The sequence below is a fragment of the Schistocerca cancellata genome, chromosome 2, assembly GCF_023864275.1.
Source record: "Schistocerca cancellata isolate TAMUIC-IGC-003103 chromosome 2, iqSchCanc2.1, whole genome shotgun sequence".
In the NCBI taxonomy this organism is placed as follows: Eukaryota; Metazoa; Arthropoda; class Insecta; order Orthoptera; family Acrididae; genus Schistocerca; species Schistocerca cancellata.
The window spans coordinates 496106561-496124080 of NC_064627.1; the positions used below are offsets into that span (position 1 = coordinate 496106561).

Below are 17520 nucleotides of genomic sequence, written 5' to 3' on the forward strand. Positions count from 1 at the left end.
AATTTAGTGATGTGCTGCTAGATTTGTTTACCGGTAGGTTCAATCATTTCATGAGTATTACGGAGATCCTTGATGAACACAAGTAGGGATCCCTGGAGGGAAGAAAACATTCTTTTCATGAAAAATTAATGAGAAAATTTAAAGAACTGGCATTTGAAGATGACTGCAGAATGATTCAACTGCCGCCAATGCCCATTTCATGTAAAAACCACAAAGATAAGATAAGAGAAACTAGTACTTCTACAGAGTTTTTCCCTCGCTCTATTTGTGAGTGGAACAGAAAAGGAAATGACAATGGTACAAGGGACCCTCTGCCATGCACCATACAGTAGCTTGCAAGTATGTACGTATATATAGAAATGTTTCATGTTCTTACAGCAAAACAGTTTCATTTAAATGTCAGTAATAACTTATGTGAAAAGTTTAGTTAGATGAGGCCTCCTGATGTGGCATACTGATGGATGTGGCGTACTGAAGACACAATCAGAGCAACTTGAATTTACCAGTCAACACAGTATTATCACTGATGTGCATAATATGTGTAGAATTACTAGATACATGTACATTGATGATTAAATACAACACTAGCCAGCAATCTTTAATAATCGTAACCTGCAATTAATTCCTCTGAATTGTTTTTGTAATTTATCCACGAAGTATTAAAATGATAGTGATGTGTTGCTATGTCAAGTAGTCATTCGCCAACTAAATGGACAAAGCTTAGCCCATGCAGCTTGCTGTGTTAAAACTACAGACTAAGAACAATAAATAAAAAGTCCAACAATAGATAAACATAACTTTCTGAATAAATGCACTAGGGTGAACCGTGTACTGTGAAAGTTCCTGACAGATGAGAACCGTATGTTGGACTGGTACTCAAACCCAGACTCTCACCTTTCACAGGCAAAGCTCTCACCACCTCACAGCGTTGTCTATCTCAACAGTGGCTCTCCTTTGTACTTTACAACACTAGCTCTCCTGTGGGAAAGGAATTGTGGATTAATTTACTGTGACAGCCGACAACCTTCGTCCTTTTCTGAATCATCTTCAGACAGCAAAACCTTACAATTTGTTTTGTTGTTCTTTCAGACAGCCATTCAAGATTTTACATTGCTATCATTAGAGGTAACTACCAGAGGTAGAACACACAAAGGCCAGAATATTACTTATTCAAGCCATCTGAAACTACTCAGATTGAGATATATGTTCTGGTGAGGCTGCTATATGTTGCTATGTCTTTAATAACTAAGCGTTGGTCATGTTCATCACATTTAACAAGGAAATTGCCAGTCAAAGAGACAATTTGTTTGGATCACTCAAATTTAGAGTGTTGAGTTGTGGTGGTTTCAATAGTTCATTGATTCAGTAGTGATATTCAGATGACAGTTGATTCAGTGTACTGCCTACTCTTGGAGCTAACAGCATATCAGTTTTGAAACTGCATTATTATTCACACTATTAAGTCCTCTATCTTTTAGATATTCCTACCACTCGTGTATCATGACGAGTACGTAGTCACTGAGCTGGGGACAAATCTTTGGACTTCATGAAGGGCAGCTACTACTGTTATAGATGTTGATAACATATTGAAATTTTGAAAGTGGTGAGTAAGTCCTGGTTGTTAAAAAGAAAAGTGGAGCGGTTTGACAATCAGATATTTTTGGATAAAATGTCTAACAATGAAGAAGTTTGACATTTTGAATGATTAGTTAGAAAATTACGGTATGACATCAAATGTTGATTAACAGTAACCTGACAATGTATCATATCTAACTGCAGGTGTGAAATAATAAGATATTACTTCACCAACAAATAACTGCGTATGGGATAAGGCAACTCTATTTCAATGCTCGTAATAACAGTATTGGGTGACCAAACCAAAACTGACCCAAACAGTTTTTGACATTTTGTATCACAATCTTACAGCAAAGACATAATTAGAAAACTACCCAGAATGAATCCAAACATGAGAAAATGTTCTTCAAGTAATAGATTGCCTGCAGAAAAATCTGAAAAATTGCAACTATTTTTAGCTGACCAAGTGAGAATTAAGAGTGTCTTGTAAGAACATTGTCAATACAGACCCATATATCTTTGTCCTTAAAAATGTTCTGTTGTGTATGATTTAATGCCTCCAGACCAATTCACACATGCTTAGTTCTGCTCCTGAATGAAATGGTGTCGGAACATTTGGGTTCACAGTTTCTAATTTCTTTGTATGGTGTTTGGTTCAGCCCATCTTGCCATGTAAATACTTATAACACACACCATTCTGCATTAGAAAATCTTCGTCACTACACTGAACAGCCATTATATAGTGTTATGATTAGTATTTGATGCACAATTTTCAGGCCAGTTTTATTTTGGCAACTCCATATAAGAAATCTCAACTTCCTGTAAGCTCAAAGGCTATTTATCAGATACCAAAGGTTTGGACGTAATATTGTGGAATAATAATCTTGAACATGGGGACATTATATCTGGGTTGTCATTTGTTGATGTGAACACATCCTGAGAGCAATGTCTCCAACTTTGATCAAAAGTGGATACAACCTGGAAGCTTATGACACGTGATAATGCAGACAATCTGAGCAGAAATGGTAGCATGTCAATAAGAAGTAAATGAAGGTAATTGGTGCTGCCCAGAAGATATTAATTCTAATTTTCTAACAGTTCTATTAATGCTTCTGACATGTAGATGTGATTGTACAGCTAAAACTTCATTGTTTAGTCTCCACCAGATTGAAGAGACATAATAAAAATGAATAAAAGCAGCAACTGTAATATTATTAATGATATAAATACAAATAAAAAGAAGAAGAAGAACTGTTTTTAGTGACACATAAATAGAAGGGAATAATGACATAAATGTGTGAATTATGCTATCCTTTTTTTGATTAACAGTCATAAATTCCTTTTAACTAATGGATGAACGTGTATAAAACAACACTGAAGCAAGACTTGTGCTGCACATACCGAATCTGGGATGTTAACATCGCAGCCAGCAAGCAGGAGAGCAGCCACAGTGTCTGCATGGCCTGCTGACGCAGCCAAGTGCAGGGCATTGCAGCCATTCTGAAACAAAACTTAGCTAGTCAGTCAGTCATCTGGTTTGTTATGCTAAGGGAACATGCGTTCATCCAGACATTTGTAATAAAAAGTCACTGCAACCCAATTCAACCAACGATCACAGTCATCCACCTTCTCACCCTCTCTCTGAAGCCTTTCCATATATAAATCTTTTACAGTCAGGGTTCTTTATACTCAAAGCAAACTTCATGCTCCATTTACAAAGCAATCATTTTCTGTATTTTAATTAAGAGTAAGAGGCTGTAAACATTACGAAGTATATAAATACTCAGGATAGAGCTTACATGGGAAAAAGCTTTGGACAAAGTTCATCCAATGGAACATTTCTGAAAAGTTTCCTTCGCACATAATACAGGTTTTCCTTTCCCTGCTTGAATGGTCCTGTTCAGCTCAAGAATGTTGGTCAGGAAAAAAAATTTGCAAGTAATTACTGATATCAGTTGAAACATTGCTTACATACAGCATTCACTGATGTTTCCCAAAGGAAGGGTTTGAAACAGTGGACTAATAGGAAAAAGATTTGCAACCTCTTGTTGGACTCTTAAGTCCTTCTGGACACTAATCTGTCCATGGCAGTATTGGCGAACAGAGGATATGTAGTGATGGACTTATTCTCCTTATTGCATTATGCCATGCATTACATTTCTTGCTATTTTAATTGTGTATTTTTTCACAGTTTAAGCTACTTCTCCAGCACATTTAAGTGTGGCCTATGAGTACTGTGGAATCTACATCCTGTACCTCTGAAACCTAAAACTTTGATGTTTCCATACTATGTATATGTTTTTGAGAAAAATATGTTTGCAGAATGTATTTCTTTGTTTACACACGATCATAGTCACAGATAGCTGAGTGGCCAGCGCGACAGAATATCAATCCTAAGGGCCCGGCTTTGATACCTGGCTGGATCAAAGATTTTCTGCGCCCATTGACTGGGTGTTGTGTTGTCCTAATCATCATCATTTTCATCCCCATCGACGTGCAAGTCACTGAAGTGGCGTCAAATCGAGAGACTTTCACCCGGCAAACAGTCAACCCAACAGGAGGCTCTCGTGACATGACATGGTTGCAGATCATATTGGTGTGGTACAGTCATTAAGGGCAATTGTGTGAATTAAATGTCCTAACTACAATTTTATTTCCTTAGTGGCTTCTGAAATCTCATTTCTGAATAAATCATTTGCTTATCCACGTAACACAATACATTATTATAATTTATTACACACACTATAATTTGTTTGCTGTGCACTCATTTATGGTAATGGAGAGCCTTTGACACCAAGGTTGTAAAGAGTGTCAGACATACAGTTCTTTCTTCATCGAATAAATTACTTAAAACTAAAGTTTCTTGCTTGCAACTAGCCAGAATGACTTTTTCACTCTGCAGCAATTTATGTGTTATATGAAACTTCCTGACACATTAAAGCTGTGTCCCAGAATGGGACACGACTTTAACCTTCTAGGAAGTGTCATATCAGTGCATACTCTACTTATTCTGGAAACAATCTGCCAGGCTGTTGCTAAGACATGTCTCTGCAATAACCTTTCTTCATCTACATCTACATTTATACTCCGCAAGCCACCCAACGGTGTGTGGCAGAGGGCACTTCACGTGCCACTGTCATTACCTCCCTTTCCTGTTCCAGTCGTGTATGGTTCATGGGAAGAACGGCTGCTGGAAATTCTCCATGCATGCTCGAATCTCTCTAATTTTACATTCGTGATCTCCTCAGGAGGTATAAGTAGGGGGAAGCAATATATTCAATACTTCATCTACAAACTCACCCTCTTGAAACCTGGACAGCAAGCTACATCACGATGCAGAGTGCCTCTCTTGCAGAGTCTGCCACTTGAGTTTGCTAAACATCTCCGTAGCGCTATCACGCTTACCAAATAATCCTGTGACGAAACACACCGCTCTTCTTTGGATCTTCTCTATCTCTTCTGTCAACCCGACCTGGTACGGATCCCACAGTGATGAGCGATACTCAAGTATAGGTCAACGAGTGTTTTGTAAGCTACCTCTTCCCGGAGTGCTAGCCCCACACATTAAGCAGGAGAACTTCTGTGATGTTTAAAAGGTATGTGATGAGGTACTGATGGAAGTAGAGCTATTGAAGATGGGTCATGAGTCATGCTTGGGTAGCTGTGTGCGAAAGGCAAAGTCCCGGGTTCACATCCCCGTCCAGCACATGGTTTTAATCTGCCATTAAGTTTCGCGTCTGGTAGCAGTTTTTCCATCATCAGGTTAGGGGCTCAGAGGCAGAAAGTACATAGTTGGAAGTTCAACTTAACTATTATTGTGTACATGATTTTTGTATTTCTCGTTCATCAGCTTGAAATGCCATGGTTTTGTAAGAATATGATAGCAAATACCAGGTTCCACTTTTTAATGGGAACTACTTAAGAAATTGGAAATTTCAAATACAAAGTATGCTGGGCGAATTAGGTTTGTTCGATGTCACTGTAGAAGCCCATAGAGAACAAATGAAATGTCTAGTGACACAGAATAGAAACGAAATGAGAAAGGCAAATAATTAAAAAATTTCATGAGCCATCACAGAAAAAGTCATTAAAAATACCTAACAGACAGAATTTGGGCAACCACCTTGAACACGTGACTGACTCAGCAGTATTTTTCAAATGTGGTACAACTTGTGTGACACATGCGAAAGAAAAAGCATTGCTAGTTAAGTACTTCTACATAAACATTTATTGCAGCTGAAGTTCCATCCAGCAAAAGTACAATGAGTGGTCATTTCTTAGAATTGGCAAGTTGATACAGTATGTGATCTTCTGTGAACATGCATGACAGTTTACGAAATACGCTGTGTGCCATTTTTTTAACACTGTTGCATAAATATGATAACTGATAACATTGTAACAGCAGTCAAGACAGCGTCTACAGAATATCAAAAGTTACATTTTATGAAAAATAGGCTGATCGATCACGTAATTAACATCTGAACTCTCTAAGAAGACACCTGCAGTAAACTCGGGACAGAACAGTGTTCAACACCTACAGAAACAGTTTCAGGCATGAGAAAACTCAAAGAAAAAACAAATTTGCCAATGTCTTCGAAAGTGTCAGTTTAGTTTTAAATGTCATAACTGTGGTGAATTTGGATGCAATAGAGCCTATGGGGTATGGTATGGAACTCTGCCTATTATTGCACCTCAGCGTAATGTCGCACCCTTCTAAATAATACAAAGTAGGTGTAGCCACCTGGCGGGATTAGGTTCATCAGGTGTATAACAGCAACCCTTTAGTACCGTGTCATCTTCAGTTGGTTGTGAAATTTTTCTAAAGTTTTGTGCACAGGAAAAGTTTTTGATGTTTCAAAAGCTCAGCGATCAATATTTTAAGAGGCAAGCTATTTTTAAACAGTGCGGCATAAAACTGATACCACAGAATAATGTAGCTTAACAAGACATCGGCATATCATCGTTCGTATAGTTTATTTTGGCAGTAGAGTCGAATGTTGGTTTTCTCCTAATATCGCAGTTCTACTGCCGTTCTAATGTCGCACTGTGTGATAATATGCTCACTTTTTATGTTACCATTTCTAACATTTCATCGCTCTGTCTGTACTTGCAACAAGCTATAACGTATTGTTACAGATGTCACCTAAAAAAGAGAAAGTAGTGGACTTAGGAAAATATGAGAAGAGCTATCATTGCTGTTAGGAATAGAGAGATAAGCCTGGGATGTGCATCGAAGCAACTTGACGTTCCAAAAACAACTTTGAAAGACAAAGATACTGATTTAAATAAGTTAGTGTCAGTAAAACTTTGAAGAAAATATGTGCTTAACAATGAGCTAGAGCAATCCCTTGTCAAATATTGCCCGGATATGGAGGCCAGATTTTATGGTTAAACCGCAAAACATATAAAGAAGATGGTTTTTGATTTGGTAGAAAAACATTCTTTACGAACCCCTTTTAATAAAGAGACAACTATTTCTAGCTGGAAATGGCTCCACTCATTTATGCGGAGACACCCAGAGCTTAGTTTAAGAAAACCACAACAAACATCAGTGAAACAGATTTAGCAGGGAAAATGTTCAGCGTTTTTTTTAACATTTCTGAACCCCTTCTAGAAAAGATAAATTTTGACCCTAAGAGACTTTACAATTGTAATGAGACTGGTCTGACTGTTCTACATCATAAGATAATGGAAGTTATTGCATTGAAAGGTAAATGCCAAGTTGGCTCTGTATCCTCAGCAGAGAGAGGATTGTTAGTAATCCTTGTTACTTGCATGAGTGTGACACTTTATACTTCCTTTATTTGTATTTCCACGAAAAAATCAAAAGCCCGAGCTATTAGATGGGGCATTGAATGGAAACATGGCTGTCTACCATAAATCAGGATGGATAGAATCTGAAAGTTTCCTTAAATGGTTTGAAGATCAGTTTTAGAAAGTGTGAAACCTACCAAGCAAGACCCCGTGATCCTGGTCTTAGATGGACACTATTCACATTCAAGAAACTTACCCTTACTTGTGTCAGCTAGGGAAAACTGTGAACATATAGTGAGTTTATCACCTCACTGTTCTCATAACATGCAACCTCTTGACAGAGATTTATGTTTCCCTTGAAAACTTACTATGCACAGGAAATAGACAACTGGTTGAAAACTCATATAGGTAGAGTGGTGAGTCATTTCCAGATTGCAAAGCTGTTTGCTGAACCTTACGAAAAGTCAGCCACAGTAGCTACAGCAGCATATGGTTTTAGAATAACTGGACTGTGTCCACTGAATAGAAACATTTTCCAAGACCATGAATTTTCAGTGGCTGACTACCATGTCCACTCATCAATAAGATGACCCACAAGACTCTGTCCGTCATTCACCAAAAACTGACAAATATCCAGCTGAAACAAGTCGCATCAGACTGGAATTACTTGTGCCCCAGCCTGGACCTAGTGGCTCCCAACCACCTGTAAACAAGAGTGGTACACCCATTGTTCGAGGAGAGGCCAGGTGTGAAACTTCCTCACCATCTGCAAATGACTGCAACGTTTTTCCGACAGATATAAGCGCTTTGCCTTAACTGAAAGACCAAACTGTTCATTTGAAGGAAAGAGGACGACCAAGCTGTCCAGCAACTGTTCTGACAAGTACACCATATAAAATGAAGCTCAGAGAAACATTTCCAAAAAATCAAACAAAAATGTTGCAAACACTGTTTTTGCTGATAGATCAAACAAAAATAATCAACTCACTGAAAAGCATAAAAAGGAAAAATCATACATAAGAAGGAAACTATTGTAATTAAGAAAAGGAATGTCCCACATAAGAGACATCCTCAGAATCAGATGAAGATCCTGATAAACCATTGACAGTGACTACAGACGATGCAGACAGTGAAAATGACTGCCAGTGTCCTTAGTTGACTGACAGGCCCAGGGAAAAAATGGATAACTTGTACTAAATGTCCATTGCGGAGTCATGAAGAATGTTCTGGAGCTACTGATCATAAAAGCTTTATTTGTGATTTGTTTGGAAGCATAAATTCCAACATTGTATAATGTATTGTATGAAGTGTATGACATTTTTCTATGTGAAATCGCGTGACAAAACTATAATATTGTACATGTAATGAAATATAATAATATTCTAAAATATTCCGTTAACTTATTTTCATTCCTTAATTCTATTTTGAAATTGTTAGAGCTAGTATCTCTAATACAGTACAGAGCGATATTAGGAGGACACCTGGCGCTATATTAGGAATAATTTTTTCCAAACGTGGTGCGATATTCGGCTTAGTTCCCCTAATAAAAGAAATACAAACAAGAAAGGCTCTGGCATTTCAGTAAATTATGACTCACAAGAGGGTTCTGAGAGTTCTGATGCACACTATTTTTCATCTGGTACAGTTAATGAATCGCTTTCCTGGTATTCTCACTCTGATGCAAGTGAAAGTTTTGTGAGCTAGTTAAAAGTGCAGATGCTTGAACGACAGATAATTATTAACATTGTAAAAATTGCAACTTTTTTGGAGACAATGCAGTCCTTTGAAATGAACATTTTCAGCTGTGGCAATGGAAAGCTAGTGCCAATTTAGATTAAAAATAATTTATTTGTTCCTGGACAATGGCACAACCCTCCTGTCAATGCAGGAACTTGGGACAAATAGTTTCAACGTTACATTTGAAAACGGAAGAGCAACAGTTCAAAGAAGACAGAATGTTGATCCTATTGCTAATAAACAGATACGCTCTGAAATTCGTCAGAAACTCTCCCACGACGTTTCTCGTTGAAACTAGTAGTATAGCCACGTAAACTTCATTCATGTAATTTGTTCGAGAAGTTAGGCGAAATCTTTGACAAAGATGTTCGTCACGGATTCTTTATGCTGTAATATGGCGCTTCGTTTGTGGTCACAATATAGCCGATCTCGTCTCCCGAACGTACAATCTTCGGAAGACAACTGGTAAAATTCAAATCACTTTGTTTTCTTCAGTCATATTGGCCGACACTAACACGAAACATGGACTGAAAAACTGATAAGTTTAGTCAAAGAAGGAGTTTGCGATATCCTGAGGCTGATAAATATCGTAATCGGGATATTGTTCGGAATCTATGGACTGAAATCGCATGTTTATTGGAAACCACAAGTAAGCAAAATCATCGCAAATTTCAGGTGTAAATTATCTGTGACCTCAAAAAATAATATGTTCAAGTGCGAAGAAGGGTGTATCTTATTCAGTTGCAATACCATGGTGCATCTATTTGGGTCGTGGTAGGTTGACATTAGCTGTCCACAAATTATTATTACTGCTTATTGGCGTTTTTATAGCATTAGGTTGGTGACACTGTTACATGAAGCTGTTTACAAATGTACCGTAAAACGGGGTTACTTAAGCCAGTGGGGTAACAAAAGCTGTTTTTCAAGATAAACTTTGAATCCTAACATTGTCATCACTGTTTTTATTTTGTAAGCTTTTGTTGGTGCTATTGTGTAAGTAATATTGCACAGATTATCTCTGTATCTTTGAAAAGTGTTCATTATTTGAAGGTAAGTTCAGATAATTATTTTTGTTCCAGATCAATTTTAGCACAATTTTATACCCTTCAAAACTTTGCTTGCTGGTGTTTACCAACGAAGCTTAATACCACCATTTCCCAACATAAACTCAAATATGCTTGAACTTCTTTGCTGGTTCACAACATATTTTTCCAAAACTTTTTTTTTAATACTGAAAAGTTTACAGTAGTGTCAAATGTGGGGTAATATAAGCCACCTATAAAAGAGTGGCTTTTGTCATCCCATACCACACAGTATCAAGTTTAAAAGAAATAACAGGCATATTTTCATTTCTTTTAGGAAACAATATGGTCTGAAAGTATCAAAGGCTTGTTAGAGCTATAAAGTGTAAAGATTAAACCGAAGATAGATTAAAAACAGCTTTACATGCGGTGAAGAATGGCCGTTCATTAAGGCAGCCTTGTAAAAAGTATGGCATCTCAAGGTGTGCACTTACTGCATTAGTGAAAGGAGTAACAAACAAAGTTTGTATTCTCCAGTGAAGAACAACAGCAGTTGGCAGAATGTGTGAGGGTGACTTGGAGATCGGAAATTCCCACTACTGTCTTTGATATTAGGTTGGTTGTCAAGACCTATCATGGCCGAAGTGGAAGAAATGATCCACGATTTACGGACAACATGCAGGCATCGATTTTGTCGAATGATTCATAAAGAGACACAATAGTGCCCCTAACAATCGGTTGTGCCAAATTATTAAGAGAAGTAGAGTAGCTGTGAGTAAGGAAACCGTAAACAATTGTTTGATGAACTCACAGTCTCACTCAAGAACGTTGACCCATGTATGATAGTGAACTATGGTGAAACAAATGTAACGGATGACCCAGGTCAAAAAAACATTGCAGTAAGAAGAGGGACACGCCACACTGAACGCATTATTGATCTCTCAAAGTCAAGTAAATCTACACTCCTGGAAATGGAAACAAGAACACATTGACACCGGTGTGTCAGACCCACCATACTTGCTCCGGACACTGCGAGAGGGCTGTACAAGCAATGATCACACGCACGGCACAGCGGACACACCAGGAACCGCGGTGTTGGCCGTCGAATGGCGCTAGCTGCGCAGCATTTGTGCACCGCCGCCGTCAGTGTCAGCCAGTTTGCCGTGGCATACGGAGCTCCATCGCAGTCTGTAACACTGGTAGCATGCCGCGACAGCGTGGACGTGAACCGTATGTGCAGTTGACGGACTTTGAGCGAGGGCGTATAGTGGGCATGCGGAAGGCCGGGTGGACGTACCGCCGAATTGCTCAACACGTGGGGCGTGAGGTCTCCACAGTACATCGATGTTGTCGCCAGTGGTCGGCGGAAGGTGCACGTGCCCGTCGACCTGGGACCGGACCGCAGCGACGCACGGATGCACGCCAAGACCGTAGGATCCTACGCAGTGCCGTAGGGGACCGCACCGCCACTTCCCAGCAAATTAGGGACACTGTTGCTCCTGGGGTATCGGCGAGGACCATTCGCAACCGTCTCCATGAAGCTGGGCTACGGTCCCGCACACCGTTAGGCCGTCTTCCGCTCACGCCCCAACATCGTGCAGCCCGCCTCCAGTGGTGTCGCGACAGGCGTGAATGGAGGGACGAATGGAGACGTGTCGTCTTCAGCGATGAGAGTCGCTTCTGCCTTGGTGCCAATGATGGTCGTATGCGTGTTTGGCGCCGTGCAGGTGAGCGCCACAATCAGGACTGCATACGACCGAGGCACACAGGGCCAACACCCGGCATCATGGTGTGGGGAGCGATCTCCTACACTGGCCGTACACCACTGGTGATCGTCGAGGGGACACTGAATAGTGCACGGTACATCCAAACCGTTATCGAACCCATCGTTCTACCATTCCTAGACCGGCAAGGGAACTTGCTGTTCCAACAGGACAATGCACGTCCGCATGTATCCCGTGCCACCCAACGTGCTCTAGAAGGTGTAAGTCAACTATCCTGGCCAGCAAGATCTCCGGATCTGTCCCCCATTGAGCATGTTTGGGACTGGATGAAGCGTCGTCTCACGCGGTCTGCACGTCCAGCACGAACGCTGGTCCAACTGAGGCGCCAGGTGGAAATGGCATGGCAAGCCGTTCCACAGGACTACATCCAGCATCTCTACGATCGTCTCCATGGGAGAATAGCAGCCTGCATTGCTTCGAAAGGTGGATATACACTGTACTAGTGCCGACATTGTGCATGCTCTGTTGCCTGTGTCTATGTGCCTGTGGTTCTGTCAGTGTGATCATGTGATGTATCTGACCCCAGGAATGTGTCAATAAAGTTTCCCCTTCCTGGGACAATGAATTCACGGTGTTCTTATTTCAATTTCCAGGAGTGTATTATGTTTTTAGGAAGTGCTCATGGAAGCCTACTTCCCCCTTACACCACCTTTAAGCTAGAAAATCTGTATGGGAGCTGGCTAGAAAACAGTCTAAACTTTAAGCCAACATTGTAATAAAAATGTAGAGCTTCCTTTCTAAAAACAACTTGATATGTGAAGTATAAAACTGTAATCGTTTTCAATTTTTTATCATAATGTGTGTTTCAAACAACTGGTATGTCTAATTTAGCACAGTATATGGCTTTTGCTACTCTAATCCCACCTAACGTCAATAAAACGTTAATTTCCAACAACTGGCCTTTGTTTCCCCATTTTACGGGATAACTAAATTTACCACGTTTTCATTTTACAGCTGCAGACAGACGTGTTTCAGAACATTTTGTCATATGTAAATATAAAATGGAGTAAAAGATCCATGTTTTAACTCAATCAAATTTTGAACGGCAGATGTTTGAAGTTGAAAAGTGGCTTAAGCAGCCCCGTTTCATGGTAGTTTATATAATTATACTTTCAGTGCTCTAGGTGGTCAGCGTATCCTGTTCTAAACTTTGTCTTCCACAACTTATGTTGAATGACAGTAATTGAAAGTTAACTGACGTTTATCTGCACAACGTCAAATAAATTCAGCAAAACAACGTGTGTGTAGTCTAGCTTTTGAAGGTCACTACGATTCATCTCGAGTATGTAACCGGACGTTTCTTCCTTCATATAATATATTCGTAAAATCTGCCTGGTAATTCCAATAGAGCCGGCCGCGGTGGTCTAGCGGTTCAGGCGCTCAGTCCGGAACCGCGCGACTGCTACGGTCGCAGGTTCGAATCCTGCCTCGGGCATGAATGTGTGTGATGTCTTTAGGTTAGTTAGGTTTAAGTAGTTCTAAGTTCTAGGGGACTGATGACCAAAGATGTTAAGTCCCATAGTGCTCAGAACCATTTGAACCATTTGAATTCCAATAACTCAAGGCAGAGCGTACCGTGCTCGCCATATTCTTTTCGAGACAAATGTAGCTCATTTACACGCATTCGGCATATTTTTAAATAGTAAAAGCCGCACTGTAGCACTCGTGTCCGAGCACAGAGGCATTGTGGTATCCATCCCACTGTCGGAGGTTAAAACCTAACCTATTTCATACACATACTAGATTTTAACCTAATCCAGCCTAACCTCCATGAGCCCGCCAAAAACTGAGGAAGGAGATCGGTCCATTGTAGCGAAGTTGCCGGCCGGTGTTATTGGGCGACCTCTGGCGACGGCTTCTCCCGACCGTTGCCGGTGCCACTGTGAACACAGTCTTAGGAGACTTGACATTTGGCGGAACGTCACCATCGCGTACGTAACGTCAAAATTTTCCTCTGTGGTTCAAATGGTGGCATTCACAGTCGCCGTCAACGGACAGGTCACTTCACATCAGCATCACGTTATGGTTTCTCGGGAAGAACCTTTCGACGGCCCATAGTGTAGGCCCCCCCTCCCTATAGTGTAGCCCGCTTGTTAGTGTAGCCCGCTTGACAAGCAACTGATACATTTAGTACACAGTGTGAACTAATACGAGAGTATTTCCCACTGACTGCTATTGCGAAAAGGTGGAAATATGTACTGGACGACAATATTAAATTAAAGTATTTTATTTTATACACTGATGGAATACACTGCAAAAAACGATACGTATCTTGTTCAGTGTACTCTACTCACGATTTTTCCAGTGGAATAGCGAAAAGAAAAACCGGGAGTAAAACTGATGCGGCATGCAGATGTTTAAAATAAGATTCGTAATAAATTAACGACGAACGGTAAGAAGCAGAAATATATGTAAACATGGTTTAAGTATACAAAAATGGCCCATTTAGACTTACCGTAGGCAGATCATGAGCTTCTGTCGAGGTGATATTGGACGTCTAAATCTTGAATTTATCGTCATTTCTTCTGTTTTCCGTCTTTCCCTTAGTTGCTTTAAATTCGTGGAGGTATTAGTTGCGCAGAGGGTACGTAGGCCTACCTCCACGAATCCTTGAATTTATCTTCGTAGTTTTTACTTGTATCTTGCTTAGCAGGTAAAAAAACTATTGTTTAGACATTCTGAAATATTTATAGAACGATGACTCCTCCTCTTCCAGATCCTTGTTAAGAGTGTGGAACTCTCCTTCACAGTCTCGATTTTTTAACATTTTTCTCACCCAGAGCCTTTTTTGCTCTCTGTTCATTATTATCAACAGCAGTCATTGCAAACTGCTGTAAACTAAATTTCGGCATTTTATGACGATGTGTCACGAACTACGAAATAGCGCCTCTGGTGAGTATTTTACGAGCCAGCAGAAACGTCACGACGTTCTTTCGACGTTGACGTATCGCCTTCGACGTTCAAAAATGTGACGGTTACGCTCCGGCAAGTGTGAATCCACCTTTACAACTCCACACTCGGAATAATCACACTGTCATTGACGTCACTGTCTCACTCGGGATGTAGTTGGCGGCTAATTTACACGAAAGCATGTGACGTGCACCTACAACTAGTAGTCGCGCGGCCGAAACAGTCATTAGGAGTCAGAGAGCGGTGAGAGGCGGAGGACGGCTTACCTCGTCGGGCAGCAACGGGGCGCCGTCGTCGAGAAGTCGCAGCGCCTCCCTGGTGTCGCCGCGGGCCGCAGACTCACGCAGGCGCGCCGCTACCGCCGCCGCCGCCGCCGATCCGCCGTCTCGCCGGCACCTGCGACAGAGGCACGCTCATGTGAGCAGCAGCACAAGCTAAACAGGGGCGTTTTTAGAAGTAGCGCACAGTGCATTCGGAAAGTCGATATGCACTCGACTACGAACTAGGGATGTAGATTCCGTTGGAAAATCGAAACAAAGTTGGTAGAACACATGCTGCCAGAACGCGATTGTTTTTTAAATCGTTCTACTGTTGCGCTAACTGTTGGGTTCAGTTGATGAAAGCTATTGAATGCGATGTGTAACGTTTAGATGTTCAAATTGTTTTCAGGTTGTGATGCTTCAACTTTTTTTTTCTTGCGCTTACGCCATAGTACCGCAGCGATCGCAGGATCGGCGTGGTTACAACGGATTTGGCAGTGTGAGTTTTAGGGATGGTCGGATGCCCTTCCTGCCGCCACCCCGTACCCCCCAGGACGGAATCAGAGTGCCCCAACTGTCTGCGTCTAGTGTAAATCTTGAAATAGTGCGGACGTGTTTCAACTGTCTGCGACGCGTGTAACAGGCGGAACGTGGGGACCAGCCCGGTATTCACCTAGCGGGATGTGGAAAACCGCCTAAAAACCACATCCAGGCTGGCCGACACACCGGCCCTCGTCGTTAATCCGCCGGGCGGATTCGATCCTGGGCCGGCGCGCCTACCCGAGTCCAGGAAGCAGCGCGGTAGCGCGCTCGGCTACCCTGGGGGGTCTGTGATGCTTTAAACTGAGGAACGTAAAAATTGAGTTGTTTTGAAAATCAGCCTTATGCAAACACAATTAATTAATTTATTTTTTATATATTTTTATTTTTATATTTACTAAGACAGTTCAATTAGCGATGTAATTTTAAGAAATAAAAAAAAATTGACCCACAGACGATGACACAAAGGTGTCGAAACATGTCTGGGTAAATCTAAAAAAAAAAAAAGAAGCGATTAATTAATTGTGTTTGCATAAAGCTGATTTTCAAAATAACCCAATTTTTAAATCGCAAACACGGAAAAACATCAAGAGGAGCTTCAGACCCTAGTAAAATGAGTCTCTGAGTACGTATTTTTCTTGTCCAACATGTGCTTCGACAGGGTGGTAAATACACAGATTTGGTGCATGAGGAATTTTCTGATAAGTTCCCGGAAACAGCAGTACCTCATTGTAATTAAGTTGGTCGGCTTTGTGAGAAATTTCGAGAGACAGTCTCTGGGAGACCATCTAAACTAAACGAGCAGGAGTTGTTGGATATTTCTGACTCTGTGCAGTAGAGACCAGAAAAATCATCGCGCAAGCTGGCACAAGAAAAAGATATCGGGCTTGCTTCCACCTATAAAACGGTTAGGCAAACATTAGAACTGTTCCCGCACAAATTGGCGGCAGTGGATAAACTGAAAGGTGCGGATCATGAAAGTCGAATCGGTTACTGCAAATGGTTTAGAACTCTTACTGAGAGGAATACTATCGATATTTTTGATGTCACCTTCCGTATCTGGTCAACTTCTCTCGTCATGGTTCAAATGGCTCTGAGCACTATGGGACTTAACATCAGAGGTCATCAGTCCCCTACAACTTAGAACTACTTAAACCTAACTAACCTAAGGTCATCACACACATCCATGCCCGAGGCAGGAATCGAACCTGCGACCGCAGCGGTCGCGCGGTTCCAGACTGAAGCGCCTAGAACCGCTCGGCCACATCGGCCGGCCTCTCTCGTCATGTTAACACACAATACACACGATTATTGTCAACGGAGAACATTCGTGCTGTGCTTGAAACTTCATTGCATGACCAGAAAATTAAAACTCGGTAGCAATATCCAGACGACGCATTAGTAGACCTTTATTTTTATTTTATTTTTTTAAGAGTCCGTGAGCAGTGAACGTTATTGGTCAATGATTCACGATTTCATTGGTCAGCTAAAGGAAGGCTGAATCAACTGCTCACGGTTTCAGCAAGATGGCGCTACGGAGCACACAGCTAAAAACGCAACGCGGCTTCTCGAAGAGCTTTTTTGGGAAACGTGTCCTGTAAATAAACAATGGCGTCCTCACTTGCCGAGCAATACTCCAAAAGACTTTTACGGAAGCAGCAAAATGTGTAGTTTATCGCAGTCGCTCACGCACGCTTCGCGATTTAAAAACTGAAATAACTGCATATGCGAGAATCACATCAGAATCAAATCTGCAGAAAGTGTTTGCCAGTAAAATTAAGCGGATTCAGACTCGTACAGCCGCCCGTGGACGTCATTTCCAACATAAGGTGTAACGGCACAGTAGAAGAAGCGAAGTTCGAGCGAAAATATTAGCCGCCCCATTATTTGGACATGCACACATTGGGACGTAGGCGACACGGGGTAAGTCAGCGCAGC

General features: G+C 41.1%; 1 protein-coding gene across 1 annotated transcript in view; it reads right to left on the reverse strand.

Moving 5' to 3' along the window:
• Positions 1-17520, reverse strand: part of LOC126162033 (ankyrin repeat domain-containing protein 6) — a 688216-nt gene that overhangs the window by 71419 nt on the left and 599277 nt on the right. The window contains exons 3-4 of the mRNA XM_049918259.1: positions 15049-15178; positions 2977-3075 (exon numbers count right to left, since the gene is read on the reverse strand). Coding sequence (XP_049774216.1) covers positions 2977-3075; positions 15049-15178 — 229 coding nt within the window. The remainder of the gene's footprint in view (positions 1-2976; positions 3076-15048; positions 15179-17520) is intronic.